Source organism: Trichomycterus rosablanca, chromosome 2 (assembly GCF_030014385.1).
Source record: "Trichomycterus rosablanca isolate fTriRos1 chromosome 2, fTriRos1.hap1, whole genome shotgun sequence".
Taxonomy (NCBI): domain Eukaryota; kingdom Metazoa; phylum Chordata; class Actinopteri; order Siluriformes; family Trichomycteridae; genus Trichomycterus; species Trichomycterus rosablanca.
Genome location: NC_085989.1, coordinates 39,404,659 through 39,429,281, shown reverse-complemented (window position 1 = coordinate 39,429,281; position 24,623 = coordinate 39,404,659). Strand labels below are relative to the sequence as shown.

The window sequence follows — 24,623 nt, the reverse complement described above, 5'->3', positions numbered from 1 at the left end:
TTATTAGTCTGTATTTAGGTGGATTCATGTGTGAGGCCAGTCTTGCACATGGAGAGTTACACACTGATCTCTGCATTCCCCCATTTATGTACAGGTACCTCGGGCTACTAACCAGAATCCTTACACAGCATCCAAGACTCCACCCTCTTATTAGTCCATTCTTTTCCCACCCAGCCGACCGGTAGCAGAACTGAGATTCTAACTCATGGTGTTCAGATTCCCAGCGCTGGTGGGCCAATGGAATATACCACTGTACCACCTGGGCGCCCCTTCCCTAGAAATTTGATGTGCAAGGGCAAGGGTACAGAGGTCCCGTTTTGACTCAAAGTATATAATTAAAAACTCTTTTTTTTTTTTTTAATTGCTGTCTGATTAAAAAAACTATGTGAAATTGAAATAATAGTCAAACTTACTTTCTATTTTTCAAAATCAAAATGTTTGCTAAAGACTTGGCAGCTATTTAGTTGAAGCGCAGATCTAATTGGCTACTTCAATGTGGGCCTAATCCCCTCTTCACCTGCTCTCGCATTTGTTGACATTATTTAAATGCAAATCTATATTGTGCAAACCCTTGAGGGCACTGGAATGTAATGACCATTATTTAGGATGTTGCCCAATTAAGTGTGAGAAGTTGCCCAGTTTCTTCTCTAGCTTTGCCCAGGAATAGAATTAATCACTCTTTTTCTGTGTTGTACCACAATAGATAATCCAGCTGTTTAATATGTTAAACGGAATATTTAGCAGGGAAATTACAACCCCAAACTAGAACAAGTTGGGCCAGTCTGAAAAATTCAAATAAAAAAAAAGCAGTATTTCCTACATGTACTTTAATTTCATTACAGCCAGTATAAACCCAAGATACTTCAGGTTTTGTCTGGTCAACTTTATTTTAGTTGTTAATATACATTCATTTCTGCATTTCAGGCCTGCAACACATTCCAAAAAAGTTGGTATGGTAAAGCATTTACCACTTTGTAACATTGTCATTCCTTCTCACAACACTTAACACATTTTGGAACTAAGAAGTGTGAGATATTCCTGCAAACACGTCTTAAGATGTGCAACAGTACGGGGTCGTCATTGTCGCATTTGTAGTTTTAAAATTCTCCACACATTCTCTACTGGGGACAGGTCAGGACTGCAGGCAGTACCTGTACCCTCTTCTTCTGCAGCTATACCTTCGTAATGTGTGCAGCATGTGGTTTTGCATTGTCTTGTTGAAAAGATGTTGTCTTGAAGGTAGCATATGTTGCTCTAAAATCTCAACCTGCTAAAATTCATAGAAGCAATAGGACTTAAAACCGCCATGTATGGACGCTCAGGTGGTGCAGCAGTACAACACACTAGCACACCAGAGCTAACATCTCAAACTCTTCGGTTTGAGTCTCAGCTCTTCTACCGGAGCACAGAGATGGGGGATAATGTGGACAGGGTGAGTCTTTTTGTACACAAAGCTGATCCACATATGAACTCGCCTCATGCAGGAGAAAAGATGCAGTCAGCTACTGCACACATCAGAGGGGGCGTGTGTTAGACACGGCTCTCCTCTGTCAGAAGTGGAGGTCAACATCAGTAGAGAGGAAGCAAAATGCAATCAGGTAATTGGAAAAAACACCATATAAGATATGAAAACTATCTATTATACTCTACACCCTCACAATTACTCAAACAACACCCTAATCCATATAAAGTCTTTTCATAAATTCCTATAAACATATCAACTCCAACTCTGACTTTGTAAAGATGGAACCTTTTATTTAGCCATGATACTAGCCGTAGCAGCTGACATGGCGTTTAAGAAATGAACAAACGTACATACTCCAGAACTGTAATTAGTCAGTGTACATAGTCCTCTAATAAGCATTTAATTATTATCACGTCATTAAAATAACCTGCAATATGCATGCTATAAAACACTGTTGCTTACACATGCAATTTTGATACACATGTTGGGGAAAGACATGATTGCAATGCTGCAAGGCCAGACACTGCGTCTCATTGAGAGGATGGATGATTTTTTGAGCGAGAGAGAATGGAATCCTTGTGATTCAGTCGAGGAGGGAGAAATAACGTTGGTACAGTGAGTCATGTCTTTGAAAAGCCCTCAGGGGACAGTGTGCTTTAGCCTTGCTTTTATATTTCTTTCAGGTTAGATTATTTACTCAGATTGTTCCTAAAAACCACTTCAAGTCATGATCTCTTCCTTGTGCTTACTATAATGCCCTTCAATCAAATAAAGCTTTTTATGCTCAGTTTTCTGCTACATAAACTGACCTGTAAAATGTTGACGGTACCAAGCGTTATTTATTCACTGCAATGTTTGACAGTATCATTTTTTTTTTTTTGCATTTTTCCGAATTCGGGGTGTCCTCCAAATTCCCCAGATCTTAATTTAATCGAGCATCTGTGGGATGTGCTGGACAAACAATTCTGATCCATGGAGGCCCCACCTCACAACTTACAGGAGTTAAAGGATCTGCTGCTAACATCTTGGTGCCAGATACCACAGCACACCTTCAGGGGTCTAGTGGAGTCCATGCCTCGACGGGTCAGTGCTGTTTTGGCAGCAAAAGGGGGACCAACACAATATAAGGAAAGTGGTCATGATGTTATGCCTGATACACGTGTACTATACAATGAAACAAGCTGAAATATCTTTTTCAGTATATATATGTTAATGGTGGAACTGGGTAAATAATCAACATGCTAACTGGTTTGCACCACTGTATCACATGACTTGTGCTACACCATAGTAACACCATAACCTGTTGATATTTCTCAGATGTTGCAAAAGTGTCTGTTTACTCTATGGAGTCTTGTGCATTGTGCAGTTTTAATCTAATCTACAGGAATGTTCAGTCAGTATCTGTATATTTATCTTAGCTTTGACAAGACGTCTGAACGTGCTGGAAGGAAACAGATGCTAATAGTTGAGTACTTTGTGTTACATGAGCTTCAGAATCTGCCCTCCATTTCCACAACCATCTCTATTACCAGGTATCACCGTTTCTCTCAAGGTGCAGTACAGAGCGTTCATTCATTAATGCCGGTCTTACAGGGAAGCAGCACCTCTATCAACTCTCTTATCACCCTCTGCTAGCGCCTTTGCATGCTGCTTTGCATTATGACTTTGAGCTTCTCTTGGCACACAGCTAAAACAGCACATGGACCTTCATGAACACTCAGGTCTGCTCTGTTTTTTTAGTTACATATTAGCTTTTCACATACTCAGTCAAATAAATCTCTATCTAGCCTCTTTTGTTTTCATTATTGATTGACTTTCGGTTCATAGATCCACCTCTAATGTACACAAACTCTCTGTTGACTTTGCTCTTATAATAATGAGCAAAATATGTTATAAGCGCTAACAAATGGTAAAAGAGTATTTGGATGCCACATTAACATCACTAATACATTAAACCATCTTTGATCTCCCACGGCGGCATCATTTGTTTCATCTCACCATTTGTTCAGAAGCATTCAGTTTGGTGGCGCCGTGGTAAACTACACTGACCCACTAACGCTGGGATTCGGGGTTTGAATCCCCAGCGGTGCTATCATCTGGTCAGGTTTCTACATACAGCTGGATTTTATGTTCTATAATAAATCACCAACACAGCTGGTGCAGCAGTAAAGTATACCAGACCACTACAGCTGAGATCTGGGAATCCAGGGTTTAAATCTTAGCTGTGCTATTGGCCAGTTGGGTGTTTGCACGGACATGGGGTTTGATGACCAATAGCTTAGTGCAGGGGTCTGCAACCTTTTTCGTACTCTGTGCCGATTAAAAAAAAAATAATTGAAGATGAAGTACTAAGTGTGCCATGGAATACAACAGTCATATAGCACAAACTGTTGCTATGTACTGTATGTGGCATAAACCAATTAATCAGTTAATTAAACTTACATGTCAGTGTGATCCCTGTCCCTGACTTTCTCTGCAAAGATGATTCGTCTGTGGTGTATATCAGGTGAACTTTTACCATGGCTTAAATTTTGAAAAACACGTGTCTGTTTCTTGTACCTTGAAATTGCTCGTTTGATTGATTTCATTTTGTCAGCATCATCCCTAAATGAGATTTGGTGCTTTGTCAAATCTGTCCAGTCTTGTTGAATTGGACGAACATCTACTTTTGCACGTTTAGCAGCCATGCTATACTAAGTTTGCACAAAATTAAAAGCTGACTCACTCCTGACATCTTGGTTAACCTTAACTAGCATAAATTACTTGACCTTAACTGGCCATAGGCGCAGGCGGTTAAGGTGAAGTAATTTATGCTTGTTAAGGTTAATCAAGGTGACAGGAGTGAACATATGGCATAGGGTGTAAGGACGGATCCAACTAATAAGGCGCAGCCCTGAGCATGAAATGAATTTTTTTACTTATCTTACTAATCAGCGTGCCAGGCAAACGTGCTTCACGTGCCAGCTTTGGCACACGTGCCGTAGGTTGCTGACCCCTGGCTTAGTGTAAAAGACTAGTGTTGGTGTATTGGTATTGCTTTACTATTTTTATTTATTTACTTTTTGGACTGATAATTTTAGTTGTATTTGGTTGTTAATTATAGTTTGGATAGTTTTTTTTTCTTGCTGCATTGGAGTCGTCTTTCAAAAACAATGCAAGAGGTGGATTGGATACTCCTAATTTCTTAGGTATTGGTGAATGTAAGTTGGCCTGCGATGGAGTAGTGCTCTGTGTAGGGTGTGTTCCTGGTGAAGTAAGATGTGATGTCTGGCATTACTTAAAGAATTATTTGGTGGCTCGGCGGGTAGCACTTTCACCTCACAGCAGAGAGGTCTTGGGTTTGATCCTGAAATTTGAATAAAGTTTGTTCCTACAGGTTGCTTTATTAGTTCACACCCGAGAAGAATGCTGTCTAAATTCATAGATTACCTTAAAATGCTGCCTACTGAGATGCCTTAATTAGAAGCTATAAACAGACTGAATGACGAGGGAGCATCCGATGCTTCTTTTGCGGTGAAGGCAATCCCAGCATTCAGTGTAGCACAACTTTTCTCACCAATGAAAATTACAAATATGGCAGACGAATGCGGAGCAACAAACTGTTTTTTTTCAAATGTAAATTAATTCTCATTGATTTTTAATCTGTATAAACATGTACAAGTGTCATTTATTTGCAAATTCGTGCTTGTCAGTGACAATTTAACCATTTTCAGTACACTGAGGGTTGTGCTGCTTTAGCCTATTGGTTTCAATGGCATGAGGCTAACGGTGCTAGCTTAGTAAGCGAAAACTGTGGTCATCGCCATATAAGTGCTCCCTGGATTCTAACAACTCTAAAATACACACCAATACTCATTATTCCAATATTATACCAATGTACATTATTCTTAATATCTCTGCTGCTACATATACCTTACACTGTTAATTGTCTATTAGAATATATTTTTTTTAACCTCACTTATTATTTATTTAGTACCATGTACTGACCAACACTACACTTGTCTTTGGTCCAGTGTCCCTGAATTACTTTTTGAATAGAAATGTCTCATGTCTAATTTTTTTATCTGCACTGTTTTTATTGTGTTGTTTTGCACTTGTGTGTTGCACCCTGGTCCTGGAGGAACAGTGTTTCAATATGTACTTGCATATAGCTGAAATTACAAATCCTCTCCTGACTCTTGACATATTCTGTTAATAAATTCAAGTTTCAATACTAACACTGACGTGCATAGAAACACTAGTTAAACACTCACTTGTCTAATGTCTAGTTTTATTATAGAGAAAACATGCAAATATTTAATACCAGGAGTCACCCAGAGAAACTTACCATCTAAAGTAGGACTTTATTTTCCATCATTTTTAAACAAAGACGGCTAAAACTGGACAAAAAGCATAGCAACACTAAACAAACTGACTGCTAGCCCCATCACATTTAGTAACAACCTTCAAATGTCCACAAAATTTGGAAACATGATTTCTGGGATTCACAAGAGCATTAGTGAGGTCTGTACTGAAGTTGAGTGTTCAGGTCTAACTGGCATACCTAGCGTTTGGAATCTGTTCTTGTGAGAGTGGTTACTAGATATAACTTAAGGGTTTGGAATATTTCCATCTTATTCATCTTAGAACAGGTCCTGCTGCTTCTTCTGCCCTGTTGTGTGTGTGTGTGTGTGTCTGTGTTTGATGGGAATGTGCTAATACGTTCAACATGTGGTTTTTATTGGCCATATATGCAGCAGAACCAGTTTGTATGGTGTGTGGTTTGACGTTCACAGGGCTTGGTGTTGTGTTCTGATTATTTACAGTGTATTAAATCCCTTAAAATTCCTTCTTGGTTATGTGTACACTAAAGCTTGTGTGTGTGTAAGAGAGAGAGAGTGTGAGACTCCAGAGTGTGTTATTGTATTATAAGGTGTTTCTACGTCACGGCTTCCTCATTGGTGCAGTAGTTCAGGTTACGTTTGTAGCCGGATTTCTTCGCATCACAAGTTCAAAGTCACGTGTTATTCTAGTTAGCTTCTCATTTCAACATAAGATGTGTGTGTTAAGATGTGCGTGCAGACTCTGTGTACTCTGTGTGGGATGGAAACTGCTCATGTTTGCCACCCATCATGCTCTGCTTACATTTGTAGCGGGTAGTTGGGCCTCTTTGCGACACATGGAAGCCTTTACTTAGTCTGATTACATAATAAGTATATACCTGGTTAATTTTTTCAATATTTGTTTTAAGTATCTTGATCTCACCAAGTTTTTTCTTTGTGTTCCATATCATTCTAAACACTCTGTGGTTTCATTGTAAGTTTTTGCCATTTGAATGATTCAAAAACTCTGTCATGTGACACATTATAGACTTAAATGTCTTAGATATGGGCTGCTGCTGGATATTTAGGTGCCGTCTAGAACAGTGGTTCTCAGCTGGGGGGCTGTGGCCCACTAGCGACCCTCAGTGAGCCTAGAGTTGGGGGGGGGGATTAAAAATAATCACTCATGATGGGACCAGGATCTCTTGTGATGTCATAAATTTATTTAAACTATTTATAGCTCATGCTGGGTCTCCGAGATTGGACAAATATTTGATTCTTCCGACTCAAAAGTGCAACGAATGGCGACTACATATGAATCTGATTCAGTTGTAGACGTAGATCCCACTAAAGTAGCTAAAGTAGACCCAGGTGAGGACTCTTCTGCCCCCAGTTCACCAGAAGTGAACCCACTTCAACTCAAATCAGAAAATAGATTTATACCTTCATCATGGATTCATCAAAATTCCCATTAGCAAGAAATCAACACTTTCTGTCCTCTTTGCTGAAAGCATAAGAATAATATCATAACCTTGACTGCATACTACTCATTAGGGCTAATTAATATTCCAGTATAGCTACACTACAGAGTTGTCATTTGTTAAACACTTTACAGTGTATCTGTTTCCAGATTACTTATACAAAGTCACAGGAGCAATAGAGCATATTAACATATCATAAATAACCAGGCACTGCATATGTAGGTGGAGATGTCTGGCTGCCGAATATGTTTGTGGGAAGTGAATTCTTCCGTTGCTAGATAAAAGGGTTTAACTGAAAAGGTGTCTTTTTTCAAACTGGCTTTTGGAGCTATTTGCAAGTATAATTAATAAAATCTGTTAATTTAAAAGTCAATAAGCTGTGGTGCTCATGTCTTTCAATAGGGAAATATCTCAATTTTAATAAGCCAAACTGACTTTTTTAACATATAAAAAAAAAAAAAAAAAACTGTTAAGTGTGTAATTTTTTTGTTGTTTAAAAAGCAAAAGGCATATAGACAATCCTGTATTCAGTTTACAGTTTTGCAATTTGCTCCCAAAGCAGACTGAATCCTAAATAGTTTATAACAGACTACATCTGTGCACTACTGTCACTAATATGAAGTCGGTTATAATTCAGCCTGATCTTGGCTTTGACTAAGTGCCAACTTGTTACTTCAGGGTTTATCCATCCATCCACCCATCCATCCACCCATCCATCCATCCATCCATCCACCCAGCCACTCATCCATCTATGTACAAAGTGGTCATTTCTTCCATCCATCCACCCATCCATCTATGTACAAAGTGGTTAATCCATCCATCTATCCCTTCATCCATCTATGTGCAAAATGGTTCATCCATCCACCCATCCATCCATCAATCTATGTGCAAAATGGTTAGTCTATCCATCCACTCCATTCATCAATCTATCCCTTTATCCATCTATGTGCAAAGTGGTTAATTTATCCATCCATCCATCCATCCGCAAAGTAGTTAATCCACCCTGCCATCCATCCCTCCATCCATCTATGTGCAAAGTGGTTAACCCATCCATCTATTCATCCATCCATCTATGTGCAAAGTGGTTAATCAATCCATCCATCAATTCATCCATGTGCAAAGTGGTTAATCCATCCATCCACCTCTCCATCCATCCACATCTCTATCCATACATCCATTTATCTATGTGCAAAGTGGTTAATCCATCCATCCATTCACCTCTCCATCCATACATCCATTTATCTATGTGCAAAGTGGTTAATCCATCCATCCATTCACCTCTCCATCCATACATCCATTTATCTATGTGCAAAGTGGTTAATCCATCCATCCATTCACCTCTCCATCCATACATCCATTTATCTATGTGCAAAGTGGTTAATCCATCCATCCATTCACCTCTCCATCCATCCACATCTCTATCCATACATCCATTTATCTATGTGCAAAGTGGTTAATCCATCCATCCATTCACCTCTCCATCCATACATCCATTTATCTATGTGCAAAGTGGTTAATCCATCCATCCATTCACCTCTCCATCCATACATCCATTTATCTATGTGCAAAGTTGTTAACCCATCCATCCATTCATCCATCCATCCATCCATCTATGTGCAAAATGGTCAGTCTTCTAAATCTTGTGACCTCTTAATTGTGCATGCATTGTAACTTATTGTGTTTTTCTATATTCCAGAAAATGTTCCAGTGGAGCTACGAGACCCCTTCTACTGTGACCAGTATGAGCAGGAGCACCTGAAACCCCCTGTAACACGACTGCTTCAATCACCTGAGCTCTACACAAGAACCTATGGACTGCTTCTGAATGGGGGTTCTGGGACCAAAGGTCCTCCCAAAGACAACACAGCCTTCCTACAGACCCTCAGCCAAAAGGGCCTGACCCCAAAAGACCAGAACTTACCAGTGACTGCAGCTGACCTACTACACAAGCCTATCAAAATGGTAAGAAGGGCTGGGCTGTGGTTGCTGGAGCATTAAATCTTCTATGTGAGTGTATGTGTGTGAGAGAGAGAGTGTGTGTGTGTGTGTGTGGGGGGGGGGGGGTGGGGGGGTGGGATGTGTAATCAGTGGAGAGCATTTATATGAATCGGTTAAACTGGAATCTGTTAAATTGTCCAAATGGATGCTGTATTTTTATCACTGAGGCATGTAGGGTGTTCTTTCATTACCTTTTTGATGATCTGCTTCCAGGAAAGGATGAAGGAGGGTTGGTTGAGTAGCTCGAGTCCCGTTTATTCTCTGATGTCAGGGATCAGAGGACATAAAAAGACCCCCACCCCCACTTTAGCCGTCATCAAGGCTAAGTGGATTCATGTGTATAAGACAGGGCAGTGCTGGGAGAGCTGGGCTGAGCAGTACTTGATAATAAAGTGCTAATAAAATAATTAAATCCCAAAAGGACTTTATAATATTACATAAATAAAATAATTGAGCATCTGTAAACATGCCAGATTTTTTTTTTTTTTTTTTACAGCCACTGGAGTGGGATTTTCTAGTGAGGTCCTACTATCAAACCTTTGCCACTAATTCCTAATGCAGCTGCACACTTGATTTTCAATTAACCCAAACGCTGACACATCACCCACTGCTGTAGATGCGCACATTCAATTTAAAACAATGAGGCTTGCTGACCCACCTACTTTAGAGAATGTATTAAACCATGTTCTGTACCATAAATTAAGACTTAATCCACCCATCAGAACTACAGGAAGAGAGACATCAAACATCTTTACTTAACCCTTATGGAAACTGACATCTCTAACAAAAAAAACCCTCTACACCTACCTATTTTAATTCTAACAGGGTTCCAGTAGATTCATGTTCTTAGATTGTTATTACTTTCTACCAGAGTAAAGAAATGATTACTATTGAAGCATGCTGTAAGTCGCTCTGGATAAGAGCGTGCACTAAATGCTGTAAATGAAAATAAATACTAAAGGTACTATAGGTACTGGTGAGAGTGGTTAGCATTATCCTTTATTAGTTTAAGTGGAATTTCCTTTGTGGCACATTTATAGTAAGGAAAGTACAGTTCATGGGCATTGTAATCTTTGGTATATTGGTCATGCTACTTTAGCTAAGCTAACCTCACTTTAGTTAGTCAAAATGACTTTATTTAGCTCAGCTCGTCTAAGCATGGCATAAAACATCTAAATAAATAAATAAGCTCAGCTCATCCAAAGCTGACCCCTAGAGAAGTGTATTAATGTGCACTGGTCAGCATTCAAATGTTCTTACAGTTGGAGAACATGGTGTTCGGGTGGTGCAGCAGTAAATTACTAGTAGTGATTCGCCACTGTGATCCGGAGTTCACCAGTGGTGGTATTACCGCTGTGATTCGGAGTTCACCAGTGGTGCTATCGCCACTGTGATTCGGAGTTCACCAGTGGTGGTATTGCCACTGTGATTTGGAGTTCACCAGTGATTGGTATTGCCACTGTGATTTGGAGTTCACCAGTGATTGGTATTGCCACTGTGATTTGGAGTTCACCAGTGATTGGTATTGCCACTGTGATTTGGAGTTCACCAGTGATTGGTATTGCCACTGTGATTTGGAGTTCACCAGTGATTGGTATTGCCACTGTGATTTGGAGTTCACCAGTGGTGGTATTGCCACTGTGATTTGGAGTTCACCAGTGATTGGTATTGCCACTGTGATTTGGAGTTCACCAGTGATTGGTATTGCCACTGTGATTTGGAGTTCACCAGTGGTGGTATTGCCACTGTGATTTGGAGTTCACCAGTGGTGGTATTGCCACTGTGATTTGGAGTTCACCAGTGGTGGTATTGCCACTGTGATTTGGAGTTCACCAGTGGTGGTATTGCCACTGTGATTCGACATTCACCAGTGGTGGTATCGCCACTGTGATTCGGAGTTCACCAGTGGTGGCGAGCCAAACCCAACATGACCCGACCTGGATAAAACAATGGTAAAACTGCATCTTTCACCTGCACAAGGTGAGTTGGGACAGTGGTAGCCTAGTGGGTAGGACTTTGGGTAGAGATGGAAGGATCGATCGTCTATGTATCGGTATCGGCCGATTTTTAATCAAAATATGCAATCGGCCAATATTTATCAAATTTAGCCGATCCCGAGAGCCGATCGCGAGTGGCTAAAGCAGACCTGGGCATCATACGGCCCGCGAGACATCCCCAACTGGCCCGCATGAGGTCCGTGGCAATTAAAAATCAGACGTAAATAAATGTACATCATACATGCCATATAACAGGATTGTTTGTGACGGGACCGCTATGTCTTTAAATTTTCGCAAGTTTCGATTTAAGTGTGTGTGAGATGAGTGTATCAGCTTCACCGTAATGTGTCGGGGAACAGAACAGAACTGAGTGTGATTGACGGTTGAGTTTTTAACAAGACATGAACTTCTGAAGTATTTGTATACTGAAGTCAGACGTAAAGCTGTTTAAGGATCACAATTTAGGCTTTAAATCGCTGTTAAAGTACTAAACGGAGAAATACAAGAACATGAACAAGCGTCACACCTGAAGCTTCACTAACTAAACTGCAAAAGCAACAAGGACTTTTTATAAAGTTTAACACATCCAGGACTGAAGCAGTTAGTCTGGCAGTTGTTTACCGTATATAACACAGACTCATCCAGGGCTGCTGTTATATTTAATCTATAATTCATTCAAGACCTATGACAACTGTGCGATTTCAGTGATGCTATGCAGACATTTGTTTAATTTGCTGTTTTTTGTTTAGAAATAATTCATCTACATTTAATTGTTGCAGTTTTTCGTTTTAAAATAACCCAGGGTCCGAGTTTAATGACTGCAATTTTGACTGCATTTATGTAATATACCGTTTTTCGTGTTAAAATAATTAATGGTTTAAATTTAATTATTGCAGTATTTTCTCTGTATTTGTTTAATTCACTGTTTTTTTCATTTAAAACATTAAGGGCTATGTTTCATTATTGCAGTATTGACTGTTTAATTTACTGTTTAAAAACAATTCGAGTTCGTTTTAAAACAATTCAAGATCTACATTGAATGGTTGCAGTTTTTCGTTTAAAATAACCCAGAGTCTGCGTTTAATGACTGCAGTTTTTACTGCATTTATATACTTTTTTCGTTTTAAATTAATGTTCTAAATATAATCATTGCACTATTGGCTGTATTTGTTTGATTTACTTTGTTTATTTACTGCTAATTTTGTTAAAGATATGCTGTTTCACATGAGTTCTTTAATAGACTATGTTTCATGTCTTGCTTGCGCTAAAAATTGCATGTTGCGCTGCCGTGGCATATAGCCCCGCCCTAGATCGGTATCGGCTATCGGCCGATCTCGCTGAAAAGTGATCGGCGATCGGAATCGGCCTCAAAAATGCTGATCGGTCCATCTCTAGCTTTGGTCTATCAACCAGAAGATTGGCGGTTCAAATCCAGGCTCTGCTATGCAGCCACTGTTGGGTCCTTGAGCAAGGCCCTTAACCCTGTCTGCTCCAGGGACGGCGTACGATGGCTGACCCTGCGCTCTGACCCCAGCTTCTAAACAAGCTGGGATATGCGAAGAAAGTTTTCTACATGCGGATCAGCCTTGTGCACAGAGAGCCACACCCTGATCAGCATTATTCCCTAACTGATTGCGCAGGCGCCATCAATCAGCCAGCAGAGGTCGTAGTTGCACCAGTTATGAGGAACACTGGTCTGGCTTGTCCCACCCTCTGAACAACAGCCAATCGTTGTTCATGTAGCCGCCCAGTCCAGCTGGATGGCAGAGCTGAGATTCGATACGATGTATTCGAAATCTCAGCTCTGGTGTGCTAGCGTATTTTACCACTGCGACACCTGAGCGGCCTGTTCTGGACATTTTTGGTGCAAACAAGCCAGGTTCCCGTCACATCTAGCATTTAAAATTGCTGAAACCGTATGGAAAAAGTGCCTTGCTTCCATTATTTTCGCTAATCATGTTGCTAATCCAAAACGTATTCACTCCACCACAGCTACCCGCAGACCCTCATGCTGAATGTCATGCATTTTATATTACATATAATTATATTCAGACTGCAAATCTCCCTCTAGATTTTTGTGTGAACATGTACAGTAACAGGTACCGGTGCGCTGGGGTCATGGTGGTTCATTAAAGCATGGTTCATAAAAGCTCTTGCTCCGTCACATTTGAGGTCGATGTGACACTACTTTGGCAGTCTGGCCACCGGCTGTTGGTGGTGTTTGCAGAAAGTGGGTCATGCGACAGCAGCATTAGGAGGATGGAGCAGCAGGATCAAACAGAGTACAGAGTAAACAGCATTCGTCAACTGTAATTTAGTCACATAGAATAAACAAAACTTAAAACCAAACTGGAACCAATGGGGAGCCATCACACAGTATACTGCTGTACTGCTTAAAATTTTAGCCCAGGGGTTCATTTTTCCGTGTTTCTGTTCCGTCTTTCTCTTTCCTAGTCCCACAGTGTAGGAAGGGAAGCCCAGCCCCCAGAAATGCTCCCCCCTCAGACTGGGGATGATTAAGGATGATCTATAATCCAGACTGCATCGTATTTATGCCGTGCATTATTAAAACATTCTGCTGAATAAATTCACCATTGTGTAGGTGTGCATGACATAATTGTATTTTTAGATCACGATGCACTACGTGGCCAACGTTCGTTAACCCTCCTTCTAATTAAAAGCTTACACACCATTGCTAATTAATAAATGCACACAGCATACAGGTAGCATTTTCCATAGGCAATAGAGTAAGCGGTTCATTATACTGAGCTCACTGACAATTATTGTGGCCCTGTCATATGAGACTATTTTTCCAGCTTGTTTATTGTCAAGTGAAAACATCTAGGATCTAGATGTTCGAAAATAAGCATGGAACATAAGCACAGAAAATGTGCTTAATTTCACATCAGTCATTAAATAACACTCATAATTTAAATGATAGAATAAATAGAAGCTACAATACACAGCACATATACCTTAATGGTTGAATGTAAATCTAGAACATCCAGCAACAGTGCGAGGCTTTGTCTCAAATAAAAAAATTATCATCCGTGTTTTGACCCCCCCCCCCCCCCCCCCCCGTCCCCGCGTCTACAGAATTGGTTGGGAGTTTTCCATACCCAGTTACCCGAGTCGTGTTTTTAGCTGCTTCACACTTTAACCGCTTGGACATTTTGACTAACTGATTACTAACTGAATTGCCAGAGGACTGCCAGGACCGCCTCATAGTGTGAATTAACCAGTAAAAGTGAGGCACTTAAAAACGTTTGATGAAAAATGTCAAATCACTAAACACAAACTTTAAATTTCAAATTTCACAGCAAATTGCATATTACATGGGAAACTGCTCATTTCACGGTTTGTGATGCAATTTTCATACACGTGAATTAGGTAGAGTCTTAAACATAAGGTTACAAAACAGGGCTAAATGCCTCTAAAGAACTGACTACCAGGAGCTTCAGCCACACACAAGCTTAAGATCATTATGTGCAATTAAAGGCGCCAACTGGGGTGGTGTAAAGCACATCGTCAATGGACTCACAAGCAGTGGAAACATATTTCTTTAAGTTTAGTCTCTAACTTTGCTAGATGTATGCACTCTGAGCTTAGTTTTGTGAAAAAGGAATAATAGTCTGGGGGAATGTTTAAGGGTTTGGGCTAACCTCTAGTAAAAGAAAAGCTTAATGCTCTTGCATACAATGATTCTAATAAACTCATTTCTTCACTTTGTGATAACGGTTTAGGGAAGACACTTGCCTTTTGACCTGTACCTGTAGTTTAGGATTGGGACTTTGCTAATATGAGGCACGTACACTACTGGTGATATAAACCATTGTAGAATTTCATTAATTTTATTTTAAGTTTGCATCCCGGGAAACATTAGACGCGAGGCAGAATTACGCTGTACAGGGCTCCTATTCATCATGTGACTTTCCCATCTCTAATTAAAACCATAAACTAAAAAGCTGTTCTGCATCAGTATGGATGTGGATATTTTGCATCATGCCCCGGTATAAAGATAGACCTCTGACACTACTGTAATTACTCAGGCAGATCTTAAAGACACTAGATGCATCTTTATTATTTGACTCACATTATTTGATTAGCAGGATTAGTTAGCCCTTTTTATCAACCTACTAGTTGTGAGTTAGTTCAGCTTGTGGTGTTCACATTCATCCTACCCTTCCACATTTTCCATTTTTTTCTTTTTTGATTTGGGGAATGCATAAGGAAATGCATATTGTATAATGCTTAACCATCTAGCAATGGGTTTGTGATATTGGTTAATATTTGCATGCCCAGTAGACCCGTTATTTGCTTTTTTATTTTTGCTTTTTCTCCATTTTTTTCCTCTCAATTTAGTTTAGTCAATTTGTCTTCCGCTGCTGAAGACCCTGATTGCATCCGAGGAGAGTATATTTGCTTAAACGCTCCCTCCGACGCATGCACAGTCCACCAACCCCTTCTTATTCGCCCATACTTTGGTGGATTTGCATGCTGACCTCAGCGTTCCTCTCGTTCTGTACAGGTGCCTTGAGATACTAACCAGGGTCCTTACACAGCGTCGAAGACCCCTTAGGTCCAGTCTTTTCTCACCAGCTGACATAGTGGTCAGTTTTGTCTGCTGCAGGCACTGCCTATTGTGCCTGCTATGGGGTGCTCAGATGACCGGTAGCAGAGCTTAGATTCAAACTCTGGGAGATCAAAATCCCAGTGCTGGTGTGCTAGCGAAATATCCCACTGCACAACCTGGGCCCAGTAGACACTTGAATGTTGTCAGACTGTATCTACTATCTGCTACAAAACCCAAAGTCAATAAACTTTGACTTGTGACTTATTTATAATGGATTAGCACTTACCACAAGCACTTCGGCTGCATGGCTTCTGATAGCAGCCACCACAATCAGCATGTTGTATAAGGAAGAAGTGTTTATGGAACAGGCTGCGTCACCCATGCATTAAGCATTTCCCCCTTTAGGATAGGAGTGCATGATCCCGGGTCTGATTCAGCAGCGCCCAGGGATGTTTGTTTAGTTAATGGATCAGGAAGCACCTAATGAATGCTCAACTGGAGCAGCCAAAACACTGCTGGACTGCAAGATTTTAACCTTTATCTAAAGCTTCTGTAAAAATAAATAGAAGTAGGGAATGAAATTATGATGGCATTAGAAATTTGTTTGAATAACTAAGTTATGGCCACTTCATTCATTTTGACATTTTCACACTGCTTTTTCAAACTGTTCAGATTGCTGTAGAGAAATTAGTTTGATAAAAAGTATATTATGCCCCTGCTTCACACATTTACAACTCCTCTCCCGGGTTTCCCATCACTTCGTATCTTGCGTTCTCATTGGCTGTAGCTTGACACCGCACTCACTGCCAATCACAACCTGATTGCAACATGTTTCACACTACATGATTTTAAGTCGCTGACAGGTCCAGATAATTAGCATGCTGGATATTTTTTTTGATCAAGTCGTTGAACAGTTCACACATAGCGATCGAGAGCCGAGTTTAGAGCCCTTAGTGAACGCCGATTTGCCTCCGAGTTTGCGCATAAGATTTCTATTTTGTTTTAATTATTGTTATACTTTTTGTTACAAATTTTGTTGTGCTTGCACAGTTTGATTCCCTTGAAAGGATATTTAAAAGTAACCATTATTTGCACAATTTAATAATTATAGGTGGTGCTGTTACTATTTTTGCACTTCTGCAGTCTTTTAAATTAAAATGCAAAAAAAGTAATGTCTTTTTTTTAATGGCATTATACAAGAACATACAAAAAAAAAATCAAAATCAAAAATCATTAATAAATTTGAAAATAATCGAGATTTAATTTTTTTGCCCAGCCCTACCAACAGCTTCCCGGTATATGCGCAAGCTCGGAGGCAAATCGGCGTTGTGTAGTGTGACCAAGACATTAGGTAGTCGACAGAGAAAACACTCAAACACTGCATGCGACTTTCCTCGGAATCTAAAAGCCAGAACTCTGAATCACAACATGCGGGCAGGCCAGCTGCAAACAGAAAATAATTTTTCAGTTATTGCTGCTGCTAATTATTACTGTGCAACTGTTGTTTGCTTCCTCCAACGCATACACAGTCCACCGACCCTTTCTTATTTGCCCAGTTTTGTCCCCTGCAGGCACTGGGGGGTACCCAGTTGACCGTTAGCAGAGCTGACATTTAAAATCCAGGAGTTCAAAATCCCAGTGCTGGTGTGCTAGCGAAATATCCCACTGCACAACCTGGGCCCAGTAGACACTTGAATGTTGTCAGACTGTATCTACTATCTGCTACAAAACCCAAATCTAAAAGGTTGCTTGGTTTTATAAAATTTAAATTTTTTTACATCTATTTAATTTTCCATCACAAAAAAGACAGTTACAGTAATCATTGAGATTCCTAAACTGATATGACATGTAAATTCAGACTAAAAACTTCAATGTACACCATAAAACCCTCTGCTCATTTTTGCTTGGTGAAGTGTCAGTATGTAGCGCAGCATCTGGTTGTACTCTGGCTGTTTTTCATGACTCAAGATAATAAACTAGACTGTACACTGTACCATCATGGAAAAAGTTTAGTCATTGCTTTATACATGGACCAGTCAGAGGAGTGAGTTTTGCTTAAGCTAATACAGTTTGCTTTACTAGCTTACGTGTTTACCTACGTCTGCTCTGATAAATAGGGGCAGTCCACTCTACAGTCCAGGTTTCCTGAAACCCCCTTCCTCAGAAACCTGAACCTACCTGACCTACCAGTTTTACTACAGCACGTTTTCACTATTTGCCCAAGCTTTAAGATTAGTTTTACATGACAGCGACACCCGGAGTTCAAACAGTTTTTCAAAAACCTGCATTATAGGTGGCCAACTTTAATATTATTTTTAAAATACTTCATAAGCCATTTCATAAATGGTAACATGTTGCAAATGGCCTATGGGTCATAGTTTGGTCATCCCTGATTTAGGGTCATCACTAGGGTTGGATATCATTTGTATTTTAGCGATTCTTATTCTTATTGATTCCTTGTTTTAATTCCAAAATGGTAAAAAATAAGGTGTTTAGGTACAAAAATATCTTTATTCTTATTATATATCTTTATTATTAAGTGTTAACTGAACAATCACAAGTAAATACACTAAACTAAACTTTTAAATGAGTGACGTCCCATTCTTAATCAATAGGGTTTAATATGATGTCGGCACACCCTTTGCAGCCATAGCAGCTTCAACTCTACTGGGAAGGCTTTCCACAAGGTTTAGGAGTGTGTTTATGGGAATTTTTGACCATTCCTCCAGAAGCACATTTGTGAGACCTGGCTCGCAGTCTCCGCTCTAATTCATCCCAAAGGTGTTCTATTGGGTTAAGGTCAGGCCAGTCAAGTTCTTCCACACCAAACTCGCTCATCCACGTATTTATGGACCTTGCTTTGTGCACTGGTGCGCAGTCATGTTGAAACAGGAAGGGGCTATCCCCAAACTGTTCCCACAAAGTATGCTGTAAGGTATGCTGAAGCATTAAGAGTTCCTTTCACTGGAACTAAGGGGCCCAACTCCTGAAAAACAACCCCACACCATAATCCCCCCTCCACCAAACTTTACACTTGGCACAATGCAGTCAGACAAGTACCGTTCTCCTGGCAACTGTCAAACCCAGACTCATCCATCGGATTGCCAGACAGAGAAGCATGATTTGTCACTTCAGAGAACACGTCTCCACTGCTCCAGAGTCCAGTGGCGGCGTGCTTTACACCACTGCATCCGGCGCTTTGCATTGTGCTTGGTGATGTAAGGCTTGGATGCAGCTGCTCGGCCATGGAAACCCATTCCATGAAGCTCTCTACACACTGTTCTTGAGCTGATCTGAAGGACACATTAAGTTTGGAGGTCTGTAGTGATTGACTCTGCAGAAAGTTGGTGACCTCTGCGCACTATGTGCCTCAGCATCCGCTGACCCCACTCTGTCATTTGCTGTCGTTCCAAATCGCTTCCACTTTGTTATAATAGCACTGACAGTCGACTGTGGAATATTTAGTAGTGAGGAAATTTCATGACTGGACGTGTTGCACAGGTGGCATCCTATCACGGTACCAAGCTGGAATTTACTCCTGCTCCTGAGAGCGACCCATCCTTTCACAAATGTTTGTAGAAGCAGTCTGCATGCCTAGGTGCTTGGTTTTGTGGCCATGGGAGTGATTGGAACACTTTAATTCAATGATTTGGATGGGTGAGTGAATACATTTGGCAATATACTGTAGTGTATATTATTCAGGAACTTTTTAGTTCAGGAAACTAAAAGTCCATCTGAGCATCAACAGGGACAAAATGCCTGTAACCAAAAACAACATTAAAACATAAAGCAGAGGGTATGCAACTCAACAGATCTTGCTGAGAAAAATCAATATACCCTACCATGAACAAACTTTTTTTTTTTAAAGACTTACCTACCTAAATGAGGGAGATTTGACAGTAGGATCCCTACAGGTATTAGACATGATGATGTTTTATAAAGTAAAGCAATAAATAAGATTGTTTACTGTGTACCATATTGCATGCTGTTTTAAGGTTAACCACGTATGCTAGCTCAGGCATGCTGTTGTCTTGACTTTTTTTTTTTAACAATCATTAAAGGTTATCACGTTTAGGAACTGATCAGTAGAACCAAAATTTTGTTTGTATTTGATACTTGCTGTTTTGGTTCTCAACCCTAGTCATTACTTGTCATTATGGTAATTTGCCTGCTTGTTTTCTGTGTTCCGGTGCTGGACTGGCATCCCGCTTATTGGATGAACTTGTGATTTTGTTAAGCAAGCTTATAGGAATCCAATCCTTGCCCCGCCTCCAAAACTTCTTTCTGACTCCTTTCTTAGAATTATAACAGTACTGCATATCACAGCAGAGCAGAACAGCCTTTCATTGCTTTCTCTCAGTCTTTGTATCATTATCTGTGAAGTTCTTTCTCTCACTGAAGTTTAATCTGCTGAAGGAGCTGATCCTGCTGCTGTGTTTATGATTCGCTCTGTTCTGCACACATTGTTCCACCCTACTCACGCTAAAGCATTGATGGCAGACAGGACCAGCTTGTCCTTATCAGCTCCACTTGACAGACTCTAACCGCTTTCCACCTACGAAGTCCCAGCGCCCAATCTGTACTGCTTCACTGCACTTCAGCACTGAACTGCTGTTTCAGGGCCATGTTCTGACATCACTGTGTGAAACCCACACATTCCTCGGGAGGACGTCCCGAACTCTTCACAGACGTCGGCTGAAAACAAGGGTCGTAGCCAGAGCCCCAGAACTTCTGTGTTGTGTATGGTCTCCCAGCTGTTACTGTTTATTAGCTACTTTGAACATGATGGGTCTGTCTGAAAACCTAGTGAGCTGCCCTTCTCTTCACTGCCTACCTAGGCAGCTGTGTAAGTAGAGAGGATTCTGACATCAACCTTTAGAAGGCAAATTATTACTATACCTAGACAGCAATTACATAATCAGCTCGCCCCGTCTTCTGTCGCCGTGTTAGCATACTAAGCTAACAGAGTTAGCCTCAGGTCATTCAAACCAATGGGCTGAGGTGACACAACCCGCTAGCTGCCAGCTAACATCTCCCTTAGTGTGCCGGAATCTGTTAAATTGTCACTGACATAAATGTGTACACTTGTACACATTTATAAAAAATTAAAATTAATGAGAATTACTGCTGTTTCCATTCATGTTTTTGAATATTAGTGACTTCATTATAATATTATTTTGAATATTAGTTACTGGGACAGTGGTAACCTGGTGGGTAGAGCTTTGGCCTATCAATTGAAAGGTTGAGAGTTCAAATCCCAGCTCTGCCATGTAGCCACTGTTGGGTTGACTTGACCTTGAGCAAGGCCCCTAACCCTGTCTGCCCCAGGGGTGCCGTGCAATGGCTCCAGCTTCCAAACAAACTGGGATATGCGAAGAAAGAATTTCATTGTACTGTACATGTGCATATGTATATATAACAAATGCATTCTAATATTGTTTTGGCAAACAGCAACTAGTTAAATAGTGACAGGTTTTAGGTCCTATGCTTATCATTATTGTTGTTTATTATTATAACTGTAAAACTGCTTGGGTGTCATGCCAGCCCACTAGCTATTGGCCAGTCAGGGTCCACACAGACATACGGTAATTGGTAGGGATGTAACGATACACTCTACCCACGATGCGATTCACAATACTGGGTTCACAATATGATTTTTTCCCCCGATTTTTTTAAACAAAATGAAATTGAAGACAAACTATGACAAAGTTTCATTTTATTATTTCTCTTTAAAAAAATACTGTATTTGTGCTCATCTTTTTTTAATCTAAATAATTAATGTCCTTTTACTTATGAGGTAGGTACAAACTATGCAAAACAATGCTGCACATTTCCCTTTTTGTGTAAAAAAAAAACTGAAATGAAATTTTAAAACAAATCCCACATTAAAAAAATAAATGAATAATACAAATAAAGTATTCTCACATAAATTTGGCTGGAAAATTCCGAACCTGGCAACCCTGTTGTGACGTCAGCCAGGCTCTGCTGTTTAAAGTGAATATCGAATAATTATACATGTGAACCGATTTGAATCGTTACACATGTGAATTGATTTTTAACTGTCTTGTGGTGCATCGTTACATCCCTAGTAATTGGCGGGTGGGTGGGGGTTCAGGGTTATAGGTTGGCCGGACAGCAGAGCCATTGGAAGGTGTACTGTATAAGAAATGTAAGGATTTTCCAATAAACCAAAAGGAAGCTAATGCTAAAAAAACTTCCTATAAATGTCTGATACAATTAACATTATATTTTATATATCCTAAAAGAAAAGTAGCCAGACACTTAACGGTTAGTGTTTGGAAGTTCAAATAATGATCTCAAAGCCAGGTGGCAGTTGTAGCCTAGCGGTTAAAGTCCTGGACTAGTAATTAAAAGGTCACTGGTTCAAGTAGCACACAGCAAGAAGGTCCTGAGTTCGATCCCCAGGTGGAGTGGTGCGGATCTTTTCTGTGTGGAGTTTGCATATTCTCCCTGTGTCCACGTGGGTTTCCTCCGGGTGCTCTGGTTTCCTCCCACAGTCCAGAGACAAGCAAAGGGATACAAAATTGTCCATGACTGTGTTTAATATAACCTTGTGAACTGATGAACCTTGTGTTATGAGTAACTACCGTTCCTGTCATGAATGTAACCAAAGTGTAAAACATGTCGTTTAAATCCTAATAAACAAACAAACAACAATGGTTCAAGCCCGACCGGTTTAAGGTTGTCACTGTTGGGCCCTTTAGCAAGGCCCTTAACCCCACAATGCTTAGACATTATACTGCCACAGTACTGTAAGTCGCTTTTAATAAAAATTCTTTGGATAAAAACCAAAACCTCTTTTTGGTTCTTAATAATTTTACTCCCACCTCTAAAGACCCAATTTTTTCACTCCTAAATTGATAAAAATGCAGTTATAACGATCACCTGTTCTCTGAAACGAAACTGGACCATAACGTCGGGTACAGGTTATCAGTTAGTTTTCCCCTTTAAACCTCATAGCCCAGTCGTGTGCCAGATTAAACCACAGTATTTAATTGGGGGTGGGCTTATCCCATACAGCGGGGGCCCCAGTCTGCCTGTCCCAGAATTCAGAGCAAATGTTGTGTAATGAGCAGCACAACCAGAGCCGCTCCTCTTACTACACAGTACAAAGCTCAGCATTACAGCTGCTCCAACACAAAAAGCAAAGTTCAGTGTGTATGTGTGTACAAGGAACTGAGTGTACATGTTAAGCCTTCAGACCGTACAGCAGTTTGTACTTAGGAATTTGTCTCTTAAGACAGTTAATGATTATAACAGAGAGAGCACATGGAGCCAGTCCCAGAGAGTGAGCGCTGTGTAGTTACAGAGAGAAATCATGCTCGGGCAAAACATGGTTGCCAGATTCTGGTTAACACATCACACTGCGCAACCTGCAGCCTTCCCAGGCTTTGTGTTTAAAAACAGCTGCTTATGTCCTGAGGGACACCTTAAACATCTACCAGCTCAACAGAAATAAACCTAATGTGTCCTTCAGGAAAGTTCACGAATGGTTGGACAAAACCATCTTATCTCAAGTTACACGACGGTCAGAAATCAGCCTATCATGTTTTTTTTCCATTTGTATTTAGAAGCACGTTTCAACTGTTTTAGAATATATGATGGTATTGGCATGTGCTGATATCACATGTCTATCATGATAATTGCCCAACTTTTTTATTAGTAGCAACATTAATATCAACCGCTCATAAAACTCTTGTCCAGTGACAGATTATTGAAGAGTTTTAAAAGAGATGCTGGGGGTGGCACGGTGGCTCAGTGGGTAGCTTCACAGCAAGAAGTTTCTGGGTTTGATTTCCAGGTGGAGCGGTTCAGGTCCTTACTGTGTGGAGTTTGCATGTTCTCATGTTCTTCTCATGTCTGCATGGGTTTCCTCACACAGTCCAAAGTCATTCAAGTGAGGTAAACTGGAGACACAAAATTGTCCATGACTGTGTTTGACATTAAACTTGACTTGAACTGATGAATCTGTAACGAGTAACTACCTCTTCTGTCATGCATTTAACCAAAGTGTAAAACATGACTTTAAAATCCTAATAAATGAATAAATAGGGTGGCACGGTGGGTAGCACTGTCGCTTCACAGCAAGAAGGTCCTAGGTTTCTGTGGTGGAGTTTCCCAGGTGGAGCGGTCCGGGTCCTTTCTGTGTGGAGTTTGCATGTTCTCACTGTGTCTGCGTGGGTTCCCTCTGGGAGCTCCTGTTTCCTCCCACAGTACAAAAACATGCAAGTGAGGTGATTTGGAGATACTAAATTGTCCATGACTGTGTTTGACATTAAACTGATGAATCTTGTGTAACCAGTAACAACCATTTCTGTCATACATGTAACCAGTAAAACATGATGTTAAAATACTAATAAATAAATAAATAAAATACTTGCTGCTACACATTTGGAAATTGCAAATAAGGCCCCTGACCCTACAGTCAGACTGGCAGTGATGATCAATTATAGTTCATGATTTCTGGTGACAGGAGGCGGAGCGGGCGTTAGCGTCACAAAGTAGAAGCATATCGGTTTGGCGATTATCAATAGAAATTGAGCATTGAGCGAAGCAGTAAGCGCATTATCTCTGCCAGTGTAACACGGTGCACTACGTTTTTAGTTCCTATATAATAGTTCTTGCTAGAGATGGAGGAGAAACTCATTGTTGCAGTGTCACTCTTCCACAAATAGACAGCAGCAGTCGCAAAAAACAAGCACAGTTTTTTGTCATATTGACTACACAACAGACAGTGATGGACTACGCAGGGATGAAATTTCTAAGTGCTTTCTAAGCTGGAACACA

At 40.4% G+C, this 24,623-nt stretch overlaps 1 protein-coding gene across 4 annotated transcripts in view; it reads left to right on the top strand.

Moving 5' to 3' along the window:
- camsap3 (calmodulin regulated spectrin-associated protein family, member 3) overlaps positions 1–24,623 on the top strand; it is a 70,676-nt gene that overhangs the window by 15,781 nt on the left and 30,272 nt on the right. For 3 of the 4 annotated variants that reach the window (XM_063015336.1, XM_063015326.1, XM_063015353.1), the window contains exon 2: positions 8,944–9,209. In XM_063015336.1, coding sequence (XP_062871406.1) covers positions 8,944–9,209 — 266 coding nt within the window. Of the gene's footprint in view, positions 1–3,111; positions 3,187–8,943; positions 9,210–24,623 lie in introns of those variants that run through there. The other variant, XM_063015345.1, reaches the window with a different exon arrangement.